The sequence below is a fragment of the Colossoma macropomum genome, unplaced genomic scaffold (genome assembly GCF_904425465.1).
Source record: "Colossoma macropomum unplaced genomic scaffold, Colossoma_macropomum, whole genome shotgun sequence".
NCBI lineage: Eukaryota > Metazoa > Chordata > Actinopteri > Characiformes > Serrasalmidae > Colossoma > Colossoma macropomum.
The window spans coordinates 13,514,036-13,534,363 of NW_023494807.1; the positions used below are offsets into that span (position 1 = coordinate 13,514,036).

Here is a 20,328-nt window from a genome sequence, read left to right on the forward strand (position 1 = left end):
AAGAAAGTTCAGTCACTTGAAGCCAACATAAATACACTGCACTTAAGATGCATAAAATAAAGTGTCCTGTAACTCACGTGACCAAGCTGAACTACGTACAAGGGGCTTGCTTCTTTGCCCATCGCTTTTTGTTATTTATGCGTCTATCTGACACAGCCACAGTCAACAAAACTTCTGTAGCCTGGCCAAATGTTGAAATGTGGAAGACTACAACCAACCAGCACTTTTGTGGCCTGTCTCAGCCCTGCCCAGAGTGCTATGGATTGGTAAATGTGGACCAAGACCATGTGTCGAGTAAATCAAATCAAATGTGCTTTTTTGTGTTTGTGAGAGACGCAGAAAAAGCAGCACCTGAAGTTAAACTACGCAATTGGCAAAAATCACATTACAATCAGTCACATTATTTCACTCACTGTAGCCAGACAACTGTGACTCGTACATCCAGTTTGAGCGCTGTCCGAAACAGCACGTTTGTTTAGTGAGAATGAAGTTTCTGTGTATGGGGCTAACAAGATGTGCAGATCCACCCTGATTCTTCAGTAGTCTGAATGCGTTCGGAATATCTGTGCCTATAGTACAACTTCAGTGGGTGGCCAACTATGCAGACAAGCTTCCAAAAAACAGTAAATAATTTGGAAAAACATAACCTTTTTGATTTCTAAAACTCTTAATTTCAAATAACAAATCCTTTTCCTGAATGCCACCATGTAATTGCTGCATGATGTCATTTTTGGCTCCAGTCATTGGTCAGCTCTATTCAACACTACAATAAAACACATGGAGCCTGTAGCATCTGGCTCATTTGCAAATAAGGTTTCTAAAAGCTTCCAAAGACCCAAGGTTTTGACAGTAGAGGAGTACGTCAAATTAAAAACAAAACAAAAACAAAAAGGTCCGCTGTGCAAAATTTCTAAACATATCTAATTATTTTATTTCTGCCATTATTTTAAGCACTTTTCTTTGTGTAGGGAATGCCATAATTAGATTTTTTAGAAGAAAATTAATTGTTTAGATTAACTGAGCAATCTGTTATACAGTCAATAAATTCATCAATAGAAAAATAATTGTTAATGGCAGCCCAGAATGTATACAGTCTAAAGCTAAAATCACTTTATTTTTATTTCCTAATATTCCTTTAATGTAAGTTGAATGAGAGTTGCATTCTCGTAAATTTTCACACAACTAGCTTCAAATTTATTGTAAATGAATACAAATGAACATGGTGCAAATATCGGTCTGTGTGCTTGATTACTAATAATCAGTATCAGCCCTGAAATAACCATATTGGTCAACCCCTGCTACATATTTCTAAACCATTGCTTTTACCAGATCAGTGAAATCAATTTTCAAAGGCTTAACATACAACAAAAATATCAGTTTTATAGTAAAGAATCATAGATGAATGGATAAAAGACAAAAAACCCCAGCAGTGACTGTTGGAAAACCCATATGAACATGATAAAAAATTTGTAAATTACATCTCACGTATGAGTTCATAGTGAGAACAATATTGCGTGTCAAAAAATATGAGCTGCTAATGTTGAGTACGTAAATGTGTTGCATACAGCTTTGTTTTTGAATTGCTGTATGTAACTTATGTTGCAGGCATTGCACAACCTGCCATCCGTTGCATGAAAGCTTCATTGTGTCAAGAGACAAGAGCTGTACCATGGCTTGATCTAGTTAAATAAATAATAAATATATATATATATATATATATATATATATATATATATATATATATATATATACATACATACATACATATATACATATGAATATACATACACACAAGTGTAGCTACTGAGGGCAATAAATTAAGTACAGCTTGCTTTTTTTTTTTAAGTAAGTAAACAATAAAACACAATTGTATTTTCCAGCACTGGTTTAAAGCTTAAAAAAACTTCAAATGATAAAAATAAAAACACTTATTCCTCTGTCTGTACCTTACATCAGCTTCCAAACGCCAGCTAGCTGGTCATCCAGCTTGCTCTGGCATAGAGCAGGCCTCCACATCTGAATCATTACTCTCTGAGAGCAGTTGAAGTGTTTAGAGATTGTGTTAAATCCTCTGACGTTAGCCCTGGCTGAAACACTGCCAAAAGAACACAAAACACACTCTCTGTCTTCATCCGCACTGATTACACTACTCTCCCCCTTCTTTTCATCAGATCCAGCACGAGACCAAAAACATCTCCCTTGTTTGCTCAGTGCCAGATTACAAATTAAATAGAATCCATCCATCACCAACTTCATCTAGCTATATCCACCACACCATTAGATTTAGATGACAAAAGTTCAGATGAATAATGTGAAAGTTTGCTTTGTACTGTAAAGTAGCTGTAATTTTGTACTTCTAAAATGGCTGTAGTCAGTAACACTGAAAAAATGGTACACTGTAATAAAATGTGAGAAACGGCTGCACACAAAGTAAATGTGTTACATAAATTAAAAATTTGTTGATGTAAAGCATTTTATTCATGCGCACCTTATTGACACATTTGACACAAAGCCCAACATTTTTCACTGAATGTTAAAACCAGCGAACACTTCTATCCATGATCAATATGATTAACATGGACAAGAACCACCTAATTTGACATATAAAGTAAGCAACCACACATCGCAAGGAACCACATTGCTGAGAATTTTTTTCAAAATGGGGCTACCACCTAAACAAACCAGCAGGGAAAAAAAGACTCCGCAAACTCACAAGCATAGACACATCTACCTTCTTGCTCTACTTTGTAGAAGTAAAGTCAAGAGACTTCATCCTCAAGTCATTCATTAGTCATCACATGATGCTGACCACAGGATGCTGCTAGCTGGAAATTTTTGGTTTGTGAACTATTCCAGCAGTGACAGTGAAGTGTTTAAAACTCCAGCACCACTGCTGTGTCTGATCCACTCTCACCAGCGTGACATACACAAACATGCCACCACCACATTAGTGTCACTGTACTGCTGAGAATTATTCACCACCCAAATAATGCCAGCTCTGTGGTGGTCCTGACCAGTAAAGAACAGTGAAAGGGGGGCTAACAAATTCTGCAGAAAAACAGATGGATTGCAGTCTGTAATCGTAGAACTACAAAGTGCACTTATATGATAAGTGGAGCTGATAAAATCGACAATGAGTGTAGATCAAAGGTAGGTGTACTGAATGAAACAGCTGGTCAGTGTATTCTTCTCCTTTTTGGGTGAAATTAACACCATCAATTGTTATTTCTGACCAAAAACTTCCTCTTCAGACAGGCTCCTACGGGAACAGTGTTTGTGTGTGAGCAGCACCAAAACACTACACTACACAAAACAAAGAAAAAAAACAAAACAACCATTAAAGACAGAGAAAGGTTGAAAAATGAGAGTACAGCAAAAGTGGACAGTGGAGAGAAGTTCATAGGAAGCTGATAACAAAAAAGTGTCTGAACAGAACCTCTGCAGAAAAAAAGGAGAATCTCAGGAGACTGGTGAAAAATCTGCATTAGAGAAAATGATTTATCGCCATTCCTAGCAGCAGGAAAACGAGGACTTCAAGAGAGTCCTTTTTAATCGCAAGGTGACTGCAGAGGACCTGAGCTACACAATAAACGGCAGGCAAACACTTCAGTGATGACATTCATGAGCATGTTATGAGGGAGTCAAGCTTCACACAGTGTCTACATGTAAGAAAATGGTATGCAGTTTTACTTTATTTACTATGTGTAATTTAAAAATACAAAATCTTTCGTCTTTTCTTAGGGGTCAGGGAAAGTTTTATCCCCCTGATCATCTGCCTGTTGGGCTTGAATCAGTGCTCACTATGGAAGAGTATACGATACATCGACGGGACAAATGATTTGAGAAACTAACAAAGCTAAAGTTTTAACTTCTTATTCACATTTCCCATTTTCCGTTCCAACATAAATAGTGTAGCAGTTACACTGAGGCGACTTATTTAATCTGACATTTATCTGACATTTAAGGCAGAATGGAAATTCAAACAAAAAAGCTGCCAAATAAAAAGACAACTTCAACTGTAGCCCTATTCCTCTCGCACCACTATGTGTTGTTTTGAGGGTAACTGTAGCTTTCTGCTTTGCTATTGCTTTTTCTATATTTCTCCTGTTAGCACTGTTCAGCATAGCCTAAATCAATGATTTTATGCTGGGTTTTGATTTTAAAAGATAATTGATATGTGAGTGTATTCGATGCACCTCCGTAATAAAGACACTTGCAGTAGCTGGAAATGTGGGCTGCATCGATACAGATAGTGGTATTGTGTATTGGGCCGATATTTGTGCTCATTTACTTGTACTTGAACACTATCATTCAATACCAGCTGTCATTGTGTGATGTAAGCCTAGTGTACTCCGCTGCACTAATGAACAAATGACTCAAGCTGACTCAAAAAGCCACAGCAGACGATGGATCGGCCCTCTATTTCTTGCGTCTTGCTACTTTGGTTATTGTAGAACATTTTGCATACATTTTTCATCTTTCCATTTTATCTTGCAGAATTTCCAACATCTGGAGAACAGCTCATATTGTTCCCCTATGCAAAGGAGGCCAGGCATCAGATTTAAATAATTACAGACTGATTTCAAATCGGTCATGCTTAGCTAACATTTTACAATCTTTAGTGAACAGCCAGCTTAAATTGTTCCTTTATGAAAATTCTGTGTCCTGTTGATTCAACAATCTGGCTTTAGGAAAAAAACAAAGCACCATCTCTGCTACCACAATTGTTCTAAACGATCTTCTTATGGCCTTAGACAGAAGGAAGCACTTTGCTGCCCTATTTATACCTAATTCACTTACTTTTATAAATATCTTATAAACAAATGGTTTTAATAAAAATGCAATAAACTGGACCCAAAACTACCTCCCTGAGGCAACAACGGCACTGGGTAGCTACAAATCAGATCTGATGCCTGTCACTAAAGGGGTCCCACAAGGTTCAATCCTTGGTCAAGTCTTATTTAATTTATACACTAATGAGCTTGCTCCCTCCGCCTCTGACTGCAAAGTGTACTTGTATGCAGATGACACATTAATGTATTGTTCAGCTGACTCTATTCATGTAGCAGTAGAAAAACTACAGTGCTCCTTTAGTGCTTTACAGATTGCTCTGTAAAAGCACAAGCAAGTTTTAAATGCAAAGAAAACAAATGCACACTGAATATCTACATCCTCATGGGATCCAGTATTGAGAAAGTCACAGAATGCAAGTACCTTGGCATATGGCTGGAGGATAAATTTACATTTAAAATATCACATTAGTAAGCTCATCAGTAAATGTAGACAAAAGTTTAGATACTTATATTGGAATAAGACAAGTTTCCCAATGCACACTAGTTAAAGGATCTTGGACACTACTTTATCATCCATCCTAGACTACAGTGATGTAATCTATAGACATGCGTCTACAAGTAGCCTTAAAACACTAGATCCATTCTATAACTCTGATGAGTTGGTGAGTTCTAAAACCAGGAACTCTTACTTGTATGCAGTCTGAAATAAATGGTATTGATGCATCCCTACTTGAAACTACTTTGGTTTTACGAAGAGGGTAGTCAGTGGAACCAGCCATTTAAAAAGACGTGATTGAATGAGAAGACTACAGTAACTGAGTCATGATAACAGCACACGAGCATCTACATTATATGGTGGAACTATACAGATGGCTCTAAACTGTATAAAGACTAATACATCTTAACTATATTAAAAAAAAAATACTGTTGTTAACCATGTATTGAGTTAAGGCATTATTAAAGGGGATCAGACACAATGTCTAACAGCCTTGATCATCTGATGAGACGTTTCTCAAGATACCAAGCTTTTTTTATTCGAGAACCTACGAAGTTTGATTCATTTGGACTGTTACAGCTGGAGGGGGTGTGACTGTATCAGCACTGCACTACAAAGTCAGTCTTTAGCGCACAAGGCTGAAAGACTGTGATAGAGGTAAGAGTCAAATAGTTGCTGCTGCTGTAAATAACAATTAATAACTGCAACTGAATGATATGGTTTTCTGGTCATAAATGCATTGCTCTGTCATAATAAACTTCAAGCACTACTTTGGCTAGTTCTGTATATCCAGTTGGCAAGACTGCATTTTCTGTTGTGAGTTTAAAGGAGGTGGGTTAGTGGATGGTTATAGATCCACCGTTGAAGGAGTTGAGCTAGTGAACGTGGGTGATTAAATGGGAAAGTTATGCATTTCCAATGATTCTTGGGAGAGAGTTCCTCTTTAAGTTTGAAACATGCCCCAAAACATCACTGGTATGTTTTTTTCCTGGCTTTGTTTTCTGAGATGGCTTTGATAGTAAAGAAATTGTCATTTCAACCCTCTGGTATGACGTAGCTCCTTCTAGCAACATAATTGGAGATCAACTTGCATTATGTATTACCAAAATTGTTTACTTTGCTGGATCACACAGAAACAAGGCTAGTATTGCAAAGGCCAGTACTGTGAAATGACCAACAAAAAATGCAGCACTGATGTTTACCTTGAGATGTGTTGCACGTTTAAAGGCTTTGTTGCACACACGGCACACGTGGCAGCGCTCCTTGCCATGCATGGTCCTGCAGTGGCGGCGCAGAGCGTTTGCCGTGGGTAAAGTCTGACTGCAGTAAAAACACTGATTCAGCTGGAGATCCACTTCTGACCCCTTCACTTCAGCCTGGCCTTCCACAATCTAAACACACACACACACACACACACACACATTTCCATTTTCCATTAGAGGATGACCAACACAAACTGTGCAGCAACAGATGAGCTGTTGTCTCTGACTTTACGTATACAAGGCGAACCAAAAAGGTAGGTGTGTCTAATACAGTGGACAGTGAAGGGACACAGTATGTAAAAAAAAATCCAGCAGCACTGCTGCATCTTATTCATTCATAAGACACACTACCATGCCACCACAATGTAAGTGTCACTGCAGTGCTGAGAATGATTCATAACTCAAAAAATACCTGCTCTGTGGAGAGAAATGAGGAACAGGGTAATGGGGGGGCTAATAAATTATGTAGAGAAACAGATTACAGGTTGAATCTTGTTTGGTTCAAACACAAGAATTATATTGCATCAACTGTGTTTGCATCATTTTCTCAGGCTCACGTAAGGAGTAAGTTACAACATTTATACTCGCTCTACTTTCGGATTAATTGTTCATAGATGGCAGGTGCCAGAAACAAAGTTTAAATGTACAGTCAAACATATGCCACAAAAGTGAGAGTACAGGTCGAAATGGAAAGTATGGGAGGATCCATAAAAAAACAAAGGGAACCACAAAAAACACAATGGAAAAATAACTTAAGGGCAAACAAACAAACAAACTAACAGACATTAGAAAATAAGGAGCAAAATAAACAACAAAAAGGAACAACTAAAGAGCACGAGTGAAAAATATAAACCATAAACAACGTATGGCAGGGAATAAGGGTGAGACAATAAATACAGAGGACTATATATACTACGAGGACTACCCAGAAATACACAGGTATGTACCTACACATAGCTTAGGGCAATGGTTACTGGGATGACTAATACAAACTCTACAAATGTAAACAGGATAACAAGGGGCAGACTGTCAGTGAGACTGGGGAACAGAAACATACTCAAGGCAAGTATGTGAATGCAAATGACCACACTCAGACAATGCATTGCAAATTAACAGCCCTTCTGCACAAACTCAACATGCGTTCTTATGTTACTGTGGTGAACAAAACACTCAGTACGCAAGGAGGTGACAGAGGAAAAATCTGTCATTTTAACAGCCACAACAACTAAACATGTAGATGGTAGAGACATGTGAGCTGCTTCACCTGTTCTATCAGAATGAAGAGGTCATGATACATCGTATATGTGTTCATGCAAGCAAATCATTTTCGCAAGGGACTGGTCTAACTGCTCGAATGCTGTGACAGTTCACCGGGGGAAAGCACACTTTTTTTTAAGTAGATTTATTGATCACACACACACACACACACACACACACACACACACACACACACACACACACACACACTGACCTTGAGTCCCTCCTGATGTGGTGTGTTTTCTGCTGGGTGGCCAACCAGTATGACCTGCTGTGTGTTGCTGGCTGGCTGCACTGCTGACCCCTGCTCAGTCACAGCTGGAAACTGCTGACCCTGTACGCACACGCACACACACACACACGCACACACACGCACTTATACTTAGGGTGCATCTGTGTACTAGGTAAATGCATTGTGATGCACCGATGCAAAGTTGGTGATTCAATTGCATCAAAGTTGAAAAGCTAGAAGCAATTTTAATAAAAAAAAATCCCAGTACTTACTGACAGTGCATTAAGGCTATGTATTAGCCCTGATGCCAATATGGTATCAGTGCAACCCTAGTTAAGATTCAGATCAGTCTGGCTGACAGTGTTCAGGTTGTGTGTGTACCTGTGAGTTCAGGTTGAGTGTGACTGTATCCAGCATGTGTGTGTCTGCAAGGGTAAGTGTGACACTGCCATCACTTGCCACGCCTGCTGATGACATCACAAGGTTCTGGGAGAGAGAGGTGCTGGGAGCCAGCGTGGTAACTATGGTAACACACACACACACACACACACACACACACACACACACACACACACACACACACACTAGATATTAAAAGACAAAAACTGCACAAAATGTACCATAACAATAGTCTCAGTGGGGCTGCAACTAATGATTACTTCTATAATCAATGAATCTATTGACTTTTATTTAAATGATATCTTACTCTGTGGCTGTCATCATTCATAGCTTCATTCATGCAACAAATAATTTATTCTTATGGGGTTCTGTTTAATCTGACAATAACACACTCTAAATAACCACTACAGCCTCTATAACCTTCAATGTATTAAAATGTAAACTTTCACAGATGTACAGGTTGTGCATTTAAAGACATTCCCTTAAATAGTAAAACGCTGGTGTTTTCCTGTTCGGAGCCCTTATATTCAGTAAAATTTACCAACAGATACTTCTGAAAAATATATGGTTGTAGTTGAAATGCATTCGTCTCTTTTACACAAATAATAATACATAAAGAACAAAATACCTATTAGAGCATGTGTTTGTCACCGCTCAGTCTCAGTGAGTTGTCTATATCAGGAGAGTGTTGTCTGTGTTATTGCGCAGCCAGGTAACAGAATTTTTTTTATGTACCCCCATAGTCATCTGCTGTACCACTGGATGTACGTGCACCGCAGTTTGGAAACCACAGCTGTAGTGTATTACAATTTGTTGGAAAGACCACATGAGCATTATCTAGTGCATTTGTTTACAATGTGTACAACGTTTGTAAACAATACAGGCGTGGTTCTCACCTGCCATACCAGTGGGGGCAGGACTATGTGGGAGGAGCTGCTCAGAGCTGACACTGGTATGGGGTGTGGTCAGTCTCAATGCCCCACCAACTTCTGCTCCTGCATTCCCACAGGACTGGGCCAGCAGATCTTGACCTAGACAAAGACAGAGAGAGAGATCATCATGTTCATATGTTGCGCACACATATATACACATATCACATATATACACAAACACACACGTTTTATTTTATATATATATATATATATATATATATATATATATATATATATATATATACACACACACACACACACACACACACACACACACACATATATATATATATATATATAAAACAAAGCCCTGAATTTTCTTTTCAACTCTCCAAGCTCTAATCCACAGCCATACTGACCCACTTAACATTAATGGCGCCTTCACAGATGTGCAAGTTACACATGCCATTGGCACCAACACAACCCCACACCATGGCAGACACTGGCTTTTGAACTCTGTATTAGTAACAATAGGGATGGTCTTTTTCCTCTTTCGTCCAGAGAATATGATGTCCATTATTTCCAAAAATAATTTGAAAGGTGGACTCGTCAGACCACAGAACGTTTCAACTTTGTGTCAGTCCATGTCAGATGAGCTTTAGCCCAGAAAAGTTGTCAGCGTTTACGGCTGTTGTTAGAAAATAACATGCACTATTGCCAAAATCAGACAAATCAGACAAGAGCAAATGGTTGAACACTGCGATGTTCATGTTTTTAATGTTTTACAGTACTGAACTTTGTTTTCTTTACCATGGTCATCTACTCCTACTTGCTGGCTAGCAGACTGTAGGGGCTGGCATAGCTCAGTTGAGTTCTCATTGTCAAAAGAAACAGTAAGGAAAGCTAATGCTATGTTTCTATGTTGCTGTTGAAAAAAAATGTTTTTCAGTGCCTTTTTGCAAGATTGACAGCAGCAAGCAACTGTGTAAATGTTGCCATAGTGTCCGTTTGGTAGAAAATCTGTGATGATCCAAGGAGAGGCTTGTTAGTCTCTTTTATTTATTTAAGGTGGAAAAAGTTATGCAGGATTTCCGTGCCTTTGTGTATGGTGACCTTATATTTAGTAATATTCTCATAGACATCGATGAACTTTTTTTTTTCAGATGGTCAGAATGCTGTGGGGCCTGGTGTGTGTGTGTTTGTGTGTGTACTGCACCTGATATAGTGAGTGTGATCTCCTGGTTGCTGCTGGCTGGTGTGTTGGCAGAGTGTGTGTGGGGGTGTGTAAGGGCTTGGGTGAGGCTGGAGTTGCTGATGGTGAGAGTGATCTCCGGACCCCCAGCCCCACCTCCAACAACCTGGGCCAAATGCTCTGAGCCTGCAGAGAACACACACACACACACACACACACACACACACACACACACACACAAACACACACATCACTATTAGTAATTGGTAATGTCATCGGTGTGTGTGTGTGAGCTGCCTATAAATTTTACAGGTTCTTTCATTTTAATTTACTCACTTTCAAAATAATAATCCTTCTAAAACAAGGTATTGAACTACTTGAATTAAAATGCAATTTTCAAGACAATCTACCCAAAAATCTTAAGCCTGCTGAATGTGAGTATGTGTGTGTGAAAGAGAATGAGTTACAGTCCAGCTCTGTAAGTGCTCTTAGCATCTTACATATATACACATACACACACACACACACACACACACACACACACACATATATATATATACACATATATGCTGCTAATATATAAAAATCCATCCCGTCTCTTGATTTTTAATTTCTATTTTAAATATTTCTGTGTGTGTGTGTGAGTGTGCTTCACCATTTCGATATCTGAGAACATTTGTATGTGTGTATGTGTCAGACCTGTGTTGTCTTGCTCTGTGAGGTTGCCAATGGCAACGTTGGCTGGAGTTGGTGGGGACTGTAGAGGTAGGCTGTTGATTGGCTGGATGACGACGTTGGCTGGAACTGAAGCTTCGCCGGCGGTCGCCAGTAGGTGTGTGGCAGAGTGTGTGTGGGAATCTCCGCTTAGGGTGTGTGAGAGTAAACCACTTTGCTGCAGGGTCTGCTGAAGAATACTGGAGTCAATCTGCACACATGCACATGCACACACACAATAACATAAAACAAGGGCGACAACAACTGACAACGTGACCTATGTGGCAAAGAGGATTTTCAACATTTTTTTCACAACATGTTGTTCAGTAAGAGTAAAAAGTGCTCTATAAAATGTTTTTACTCTAATTGCTGTTTTGAACCTGACAAGCAAACATTTGTTTCCCACAGAAGTGTGTGCTTCTATTCGAATGGCTTTTCCATTTTCCAGGGGGGAATTTTAACTTTGGAATTGAATAAAGTGTATCTGACTGGAAGATGGGGGAATTTTAACTTCAGAACTTAACAAAGTGGTCTGCTGCTGTGCTATGTTACCTGTAGTGTAATGTTGTTGATATTTGTTGTGTCTATGCCGGAGATCTGTACGTTAGGGCAGAGGAGGCTGGCTGGAGCAAGCTGTAGCTGAATTCCCTCTAAAGTGGCTAAACCTTCAGTCAGAGAGACTGTCAGATCTCCACCAGCTGCAACATAAATACACACACATGGGCAGATTTAGAACAATTTTAGGCAGCCGGCAAACAACCAGAGTAGAGTAACTGCATAAACTGCATAATCCAGCATAGTAGGAAGGATTGATCGGCTACGGATCGATAACGGCCAATTTTCAGCCCAAATATGCGATCACCGATTGGCTGATGTTTCTTAGCCAATCCTGAAAGCTGATCAGTGACATGAACATATGAGTCATACTTTGCCTAAGCCGCCAGAATGTAACTAAAGCATTATTTAAGGTGCAACTTCAGCCTCGTCATATCTATTTCACTAATGAAAAACATATTTCATGAAGTTTATTACATATTTGGCTCCTATTACGCTGTAAACTTATTGTGTGAATGTGTAGAGTTGTAATTAATGTGGTTTGTCATCAAAGCTTTGAGGATTCATTTCTGTTAGCAGGTTAGCATCTGAGCGCTAATCTTAGCTTAGCTTACACTGCACTAGCTTCATGACCTACGGCTTTGGCAAGGACTGAATATAAACTACAAAAAGCGATCATATGTCAGCACTTTTAACCTTTTCAGTGTATTTAAAAGCCTATCCATGAAGCAGGAGGACTGTTATGTTCTGCTAGCTGCACTGGTTTCAAATGCTCCTCTTATTACCAGAATGTAACCAGAATGTTACTGCAGCCCGACTTAAGGTAGAACAGGAAAATTTGAACAAGAAGCTGGCTGCTACATCATAGGATTTCTTGCAAACTAATGTGACCTTTAATCTAAACAAACACGGTGGATGACAGCAATTCCACTGCTTTGCTGGTGTTGTGCCATTTTTGCACAGAAAAAGCCAAGCGAATTAAAAAAAACGTAGATGAAGCCATGGCTAAAAAAAGAAGGGGTCAACACGCTTATACATATTGCAGAGAATCTGTGTCCACCCCACACTACAAGATACTCAGCTGTAAGTATTGAACATATTTGATATTTACAATTCACAAATCGGACCATCCTCGACTGCACTGGGAATAGATCAAAGGAGTAAAGATTAAATTATAGTCACCCCACACCACAATATAATCTGGGAAGATCATCATTTAAGATCACAATGTTATTAGGAAACCTTTTGTGGTTGTTAGTAGGAGCAAATCAGCTTCAAAACTGGCCCAATTATCCTATAGTGTGGGCCAGGCATTAGTGTGTGTTGTGCTGGTATGAGTGGATCAGACACAGCCGTGCTGCTATAGATTTTAAACACCTTGAAAGATGAGAAACAACCTCTGGATCAACAGATGATCTCTGTCTTTACATCTACAAGTTTGACCAACAAGGTAGGTGGCCAACACTGTGTCCACTCACTGTCCACACTATTAGACACTCCCACCTTCTTGGTCCACCTTGTAGATCAAGTCAGAGACAATAGCTCATCTGTTGAAACAGTTTATGTTAGTCCTCCTCCAGTCCTTCATAAGTGGTCACAGCATGCTGTTGGCTGGATGTTTTTGCTTGATGGACTCCCAGCAGGGACACTGAGGCCCAATCCCATTTCTTCTTTTTACCCCTACCCCTTGTTTTCGAGTGTCACCCTAACCCCTTGGAACTGAGTTACAAGGGGTAGTTGTTGAAATCTTGCCCTACGAAATGGGACAACCCTCAAAAAAAAAAAAAAAAACATTGCTTCATTAACAGGCTACTAGCAGTGCTCTGTAGGCGATCCGGCCCATCTACAGTGATAGCAGAGAAGGGAGACGTTCAGCAATCTCACTGCTGGGTTTTAGTTACATTTAGGGCATCAAATGCCTTCAAAGAGGGGGTACAACACAATTATTTATTATTGCCCATCGCTAATTCTTTGTTGATACGAATACTGAAGCTTCAGGTGTCAGAACTGCTGGACTGTTTAAGGTGGAACAGGAAAGTTAGCTAGCTAGCTACCGAGACATTAGCATGCTATTAGTGATTTTTAATGCTTGTTATGAAGAAAATGACCATAATACATTGAAATGACATTAATCTAAGATAACAAAATGGTTATTGTAATTTTTGTAATGGAGAAAACACTTACACTAGTGTTTTTTTGGTCACTTGTGTCTTGTCGGTTTTTCTTTTTTTTTTCTCGTAACACTCCGTCTGCAGTGTGACTCTGAAAAACCTCCATTTGGAGGGCCATGTATCCCTAACACTTCGCCTTACCCCTCTATCTCAACAAATATTGAGACACCCTACCCCTAGACGCCAACACGCAAACAGAGGGCTAAGGGCTAAGTGGTAGGGGCAAGGGGTGAAATGGGATTGGGTCTAAGTGTTTAAAAACTCACAGCACTTCTGTGCCTGATCCACTCATATCATCAGTGCTGTGAATGATCCGCTACCCAAATAATACCTGCTCTGTGGTGGTCCTGTGGGGTTCTGATCATTGAACAGGGTGAAAGGGGGCCAACAAAGTATGAACATAAACACGTGGACTACAGCAGTGTGTGAAATACTGCCTGGTATTTGAGGGATCCCATTTTGGCTGGCAACTCTATCATTGGCTGGCTGCTAATGCACTTACCATAGCGGTGCTCCTGGAAGCATCAATGGCACCAAAATGTTTGCTTTTCTTTTGAGTATAGTTCTGAGCGTAGTTACAGTTGCTAGGCTCTAAATGACCAACTGGGTGAACCAGTTTGCTTCAGTGCCACCCTGAGGCAGGCCCGTGCTGCATCTCTAGTTAGTTAAGACAGAGGTTTGCCGATTGTGGGTGAAGCAAGATAAACAATGACCTTTTCCTGAACTTGTATTTGAGTGTCTATTTTTCCCCTAATGGACAGCAGAATGTCAAAATAAGCGTATTTTCAGGGACCCCCAGAATTTTGATTTTGAGACATTCATGGGGTCCAAGAGGTTAATTAGGGGGTTTGAGATACCCCAGGAGCCCCTGTATTTCGCAACTTGGACTACAGTATGTAAAAGTAGAACTACATAGTTCACTTATATGGTTATATGGTTCACTGAATATCAAAGTTTAGGATAATTTCACTTTCAAAATGTTTTTTATAGAATGTAGCATATTGCCAGTATCAGAAAACTTTAGATTTTATCACTTTGAAAAATCGTAAAACTGAAGGAACAACTTCCAAAAGCCATACCTTGGGAATAATGCCATAGGCTACCCATTTTATCCCCTTTTTGCACTCATTAGCATTCAGCTGTTTAAACCAGTTTTGAGCAAAAAGAATTTCACAACAGCTGGGAACAGAAAACTGTCAAATCATTATTTACATAAAACCTGCTCTTTGTGTCTTTGTACCAAGGAAGACACTTTGATGAAAATAAATCAGTGTTGAGGCTAAAAATACCTAAAGAATAAGCACAGTGGTTCTCAATCTTGGTTCTGGAGCACCACTGCCATGATACATTAGAGTTTCCCCAACAAGCCCTTCTTGAGGTGAACTGAGAGAGTTAAGAGTAGAGGAGTGATACTCCAGGACCATGACTGAGAACTACCTTTGCACCAAATTGGTCTTTTACACTAACAGGAACAAAAACAAACATTAGTCTGAAAAATTATAAAGCCATTAAATCACAAGCACAGTTATTGCTATATTAATGCTATTCTATTGGTCTCTTTAGTAGCAGCTGGATTTGGTAGCAACTACCTGTAATTAGGGTAGGATATGTTTTAAAATTTGCATAAAGAGATTCCAATTAACCTTTTTTTACATTACTACTATAAAGGATTACATTTTGATTAAGCAACATCAATAAAAACTATTCATTCTTAATGCACTTAGTTAGCCCATAAACTGCATAACAGCCGTGTCACTATGACAACTACTACTAAGAATGAACAAAAGGGAAGGGATTTTAAGGCCGTATTTCAGGTGGTTCTGACTCATGAAACAATTAATTAATTGGTAGTGTTTTTACTTACTGTATAAAAAATATCTCTACAGAAGGACATTTATGTGCCTTACTTAAATTAGGCTGCAAAATGTCAGTGACAGGAAGTCAGTAACTGAATGAATGGTTATATCTTCAGATAGTGTTATCTGATCTCTTAAGTATGATCCCTCTCCGCTGTTATAATCTGTCTGCCTCAACAGACAACAAAGCAATGGATCTGACAGCTTCTGACAGGCAGAGGGAACAGTCCAGCACTGGACAAGTGAGAAAGTCATAGCACTGTCTGGAGCTGTATTACTCTGTCTCTACTGCTACTATATGTGTATAAATACTATTAATGTGCAGCTCTCTTTATTGCTGCTCTACTATTACTTTACTGCTGTTCTATAGGGTTCTATGGTATGCCAAGAACGCTGCCAATGAGCACTGGTGCTCCTGATTTGAAATAAACAGAAGTACACAGAAAAATCTATGAGCACAATCTTGATTATAAAATTTTCATTTCCTCTTACTGCTCCTCTTACTATTCCTCCTATTAGTCAGAAAGGATGTTTAATTTAGAAATCAGATTTTTTCCTACACTGTCCTAGCTCCTAAGGATTACTTGGACAACATAAAGAACTATTATTTACTGTCACGCAGGATTTATGATGCTGTTTTCTTGCACTTTCTTTCTTTTCTTCCATTCTGTTATTTTCTTTATTCAATTTACGCAATGTATGTATTTGCACCAGCCGTTCCATTTGCCGGACAGTCATTTTTTACTATGTGTCAGCATGAGTCAAAAAATAATACAACAGTTTAAAAACAAGAGTCTGCAATTAGTGATTGCAAGAAGGGATTTCATCCTCCTCAGTGGATAAAATATAATTAAAAGATTTAAGGAATCTTAAATATCTGTGTGTGAAGGGCAAGGCCGAGAAGCACAAATGAATGCCCAGGACCACCCCTCCAAGAGCACTGCATTAAAAAACGGCCTGCTTCTGTGATGATATCTATCACACTGGCTCGGGAATACTTTGACAAACTGTTGACAATAAAAACGTATGTCGCTGCATCCACAAATTCAAGCAAGCCTAAAAACTCTACAAAATGCATTTCCCCTAGTTTTAACTTCTCAATGCAATCAAATTAAATGCTCAATTCATGAAATTTTACTGCTGTGCTAAAGAGCCATTTAGCTGCTGGAAGTTTAGCTTAGCATGCGTAGTGTGCTGCAAATACAGTTGTATGCAAAAGTTTGAACACCCCAGTCAAATTACATATTTTGTTGGTTTTCTAAATGAAAACAAGTTAACACTTCCTGTACAGGGAATAAACGTCAATATGGAAGGAAAAAGATCTGACACTTACAGTAAACCAGCAGTTAGGCTTTTTGTGATATACACAATAAGCCAACAGGCTCATTTTCTTGTCATGCCCTGTAAATATAGTAGCATTCAAGACCAGTGGCATGTATCGTTAAAAAATCTGCATGTTTGTATTCAAAAACAATGAATATGTATAAAGCCATGATTTTCTATTCAGAGGAGAAAAAAACAAAAAACAAAACTGTTTCACCTGTCTTTGGCCACCTGTCTTGCATTTTGTGCACATTATTGAACCCTGCCACACTATTGTTTATTTACTGAGACTCTGCAGACATTCCATTGCTACTATAACAGTACTAACATTTTATGTCAGCAATAAAATAGGTCCTACTGCTACTCTGCTGCTACTCTGCTGCCACTCTAAGTACATAAATACTTCTATTGTACTGTTCTATTTACTGATACTCTACTGTCACTTTACTGCTGCTCTACTGCCTCTCTATTGTTTCTTTGCTGTTACTTTACTGCAGCTTCACTGCCACTCCACTGCAACTGTACACTCTACTGTGACTCTGATGGTACATTATTTTATGTCACAAGCATAGATTAAGTCCAAAAACACATGGGGGAAGAAATTGTATTAATGTTTGTTAATCAGAATGATTAGGATTTTGATTAACAAACGTTATGTCAAGAACGTGTTTTTGCCTCTAATACTATGACAAGACACGTGCACATATGTTCACATATGCATAATAAGATCTCTTTACCAAAAAAAAACAGTCTGGGGATAGGATGAATGTGTATTCATTATGTGTGTGTGTTTATTTAATTTGTGTAGATGAACATTACCTGACATGGTGGCAGGCAATATGGCCTGTCCCACGATGCCTTGCTGCAGCAGTGTCTGTTCGTACTGGCCGGTGAGGACGGGATTGGTGGGGATGTAGATGCTGGGGTCTGTGGGTGCAGTATGCAGCAGGCCAACAGGGGGCAGTGTTTCTGGGGCTGTGGAACCCTGCTGCCCTGGAGGAGCCTGGCCCTGAGGCTGGTTCTGACTGGCAGAACCTGCAGGCCTCTCGCCTCCCCGCCTCATTTTCCTGCCCTCCGGGCCCTGCCGCAAGTGGCACTGGATGTGTGTTTTGCGATGGCCAGACGTACGAAAGCGCAGATCGCAGTACGGACACTTAAAAGGTTTGGATCCGGTGTGCAGACGCATGTGCACCTTCAGACTGCCCTTAGTAGAGAATGATGTGTTGCACATGTGACAGTTAAACAGCTTCTGACCTGCACAGACACAAACCAGTTTAAAAAGAAAAAAAATCAGAGTTCAATGAGCAAGTCCACTGTTTACAATGGTATTACTTCCATGAACGTAAATTAAAGGGGAACTCCATCGACTATATCACTCAATGGTTTAGATGTAAACAAAATCATTCAGAGTGGTTCGGTGTGAAATGTTCCTTTCTAGAGAAATTTAACGAGTCAGGATTGATCACCATTATAGTAGGAACTAGGAACCAGACATCCAAAGCATTTAATGGTCTACAAGCTGAACACAAAAAGCTTATGTTTACAGTTTATTTTTACAGTTTTTTTTACCTATTTTTGAAGATGGCCAAGTATGTCGAGCACTTCGATAAGGTCTGTTTCCAAAGTATCGCAGAACCATATCAATTTGAACTAGAACACACAAATGACTTGCAGCAACTTGAAGAAGAGAGAGCCAAAAGGGAGAGAGAGAGACAGAACCCACAGGCGCCAAAGGAGAACAACCCAAAACTAATCGAAATTGACAGTGTCAACAACAAACTACTTGCTACTCTGGTCACCAGTTTATGGGGTAGGATATCGAGGTAGATAGATTTTTTATTGCGTTTGGAGAGTTGTTCGACTTTGGTATTTATGTGTAACTTCAAAACAATTAGCCACAACTTCAGGTGTTGTAATGAAAAAATAGCCAAATACCCAAAAAACATATTTTTTCAAATTTCACTATTTTACCACTATCAACGCAACATATAAAACCTTATACTGGTTTACTGGTCATTTAGATAGCAGATAAAATGGTGATATTTGTACTGTAGACATACAGATGTCTGGCTCCTAGTACGATAACGGTGAACAATTCTGACTCGGTAAATTTCTCTAGAAAGGTGCATTTCACATCAAACCATCTAAACCATTAAATGATTAAGTAATTTTGCAAAATCAGTGGAGTTCCACTTTAATGGCTTATCTGGAATGTACCCTGTAACCCTGGGTAATGCTTTCTTTTACAGTCCCTTAAGTTCTAGGTATTAACCAGGTATGTGTGAGGTACCATCAAAGTACTAGGTAATTATTTTGAGTAACATGATAGCACTTAGACCTCTGAGGAGGTCTAACTAAATTACACTGAAATGCCCAACAGGTTCTAGGTATTAACTGTGTAAGTATGTGGTACAAACTTTACAGTACTGTGTAATTATTTTGGGTAAAAAGTATTGAGTGGTTTATTTAGTACATACCTGTCTATTACCTAGAACAAAATCTGGGCTGAAGAAAGCAAAGATTCGTACTGGTTTTACTGGGTACTGACCATTTACGTCAGAAAACTATCTCTGTACTTTGTGATGCCATTTTACACCTAATGACTTACCTGATACTTGGTGGCGTTTCTGCTTAATATTATTATGTAATATTATACTGACAATTAATGCAGTTTTAGCCCAAAACCTCAAGGCATTAAAAGCTTCAGATGTCTGGCTCTTATCCCCACCGCTGTAAACAATTCTGATTCAGACGCACTGCGACTAAATTACTGAATTATGCAAAATATGTCTTGCAAAATCAGAATTCTCTTTAATACTCATACATTTATCCAATCAAGACACACTAATTTTTCCTCCCAAAAGATCTAAATCTAGATATTGACTGGATCTCATTACACCAAAAACTGCCTGTCTCTGAGGGTCACAGAAACAGATGTGCTAGCTACTAAAACTTATATAATGATGTATCTTAAAGATCTGTTCAGACTGACGTGTTGGATGATGCCAGACTGCGACTGCCGGTAATAATAATACTAATAACAATAATAATAATAATAATAAGAAGAAGAAGAAGAAGAAAAGGAAGAAGAATTCAACTTATATAGCAACTTTTGCAAACCCAAGGACACTTTATAAATAGGGAGAGGGGAAGAAAAAAATGGACCAAGTGCTCTTATTACAAAGGCTGGGTTGTTGCAGACTGAT

General features: G+C 39.1%; 1 protein-coding gene across 2 annotated transcripts in view; it reads right to left on the reverse strand.

Moving 5' to 3' along the window:
* Positions 1-20,328, reverse strand: part of LOC118796831 (zinc finger protein 236-like) — a 110,230-nt gene that overhangs the window by 24,675 nt on the left and 65,227 nt on the right. For both annotated transcript variants that reach the window (XM_036555958.1, XM_036555959.1), the window contains 8 exons: positions 17,942-18,376; positions 11,770-11,915; positions 11,203-11,428; positions 10,528-10,689; positions 9,336-9,470; positions 8,422-8,561; positions 8,023-8,142; positions 6,492-6,680 (listed from right to left, as the gene is read on the reverse strand). In XM_036555958.1, the coding sequence (XP_036411851.1) occupies positions 6,492-6,680; positions 8,023-8,142; positions 8,422-8,561; positions 9,336-9,470; positions 10,528-10,689; positions 11,203-11,428; positions 11,770-11,915; positions 17,942-18,376 (1,553 nt within the window). The remainder of the gene's footprint in view (positions 1-6,491; positions 6,681-8,022; positions 8,143-8,421; positions 8,562-9,335; positions 9,471-10,527; positions 10,690-11,202; positions 11,429-11,769; positions 11,916-17,941; positions 18,377-20,328) is intronic.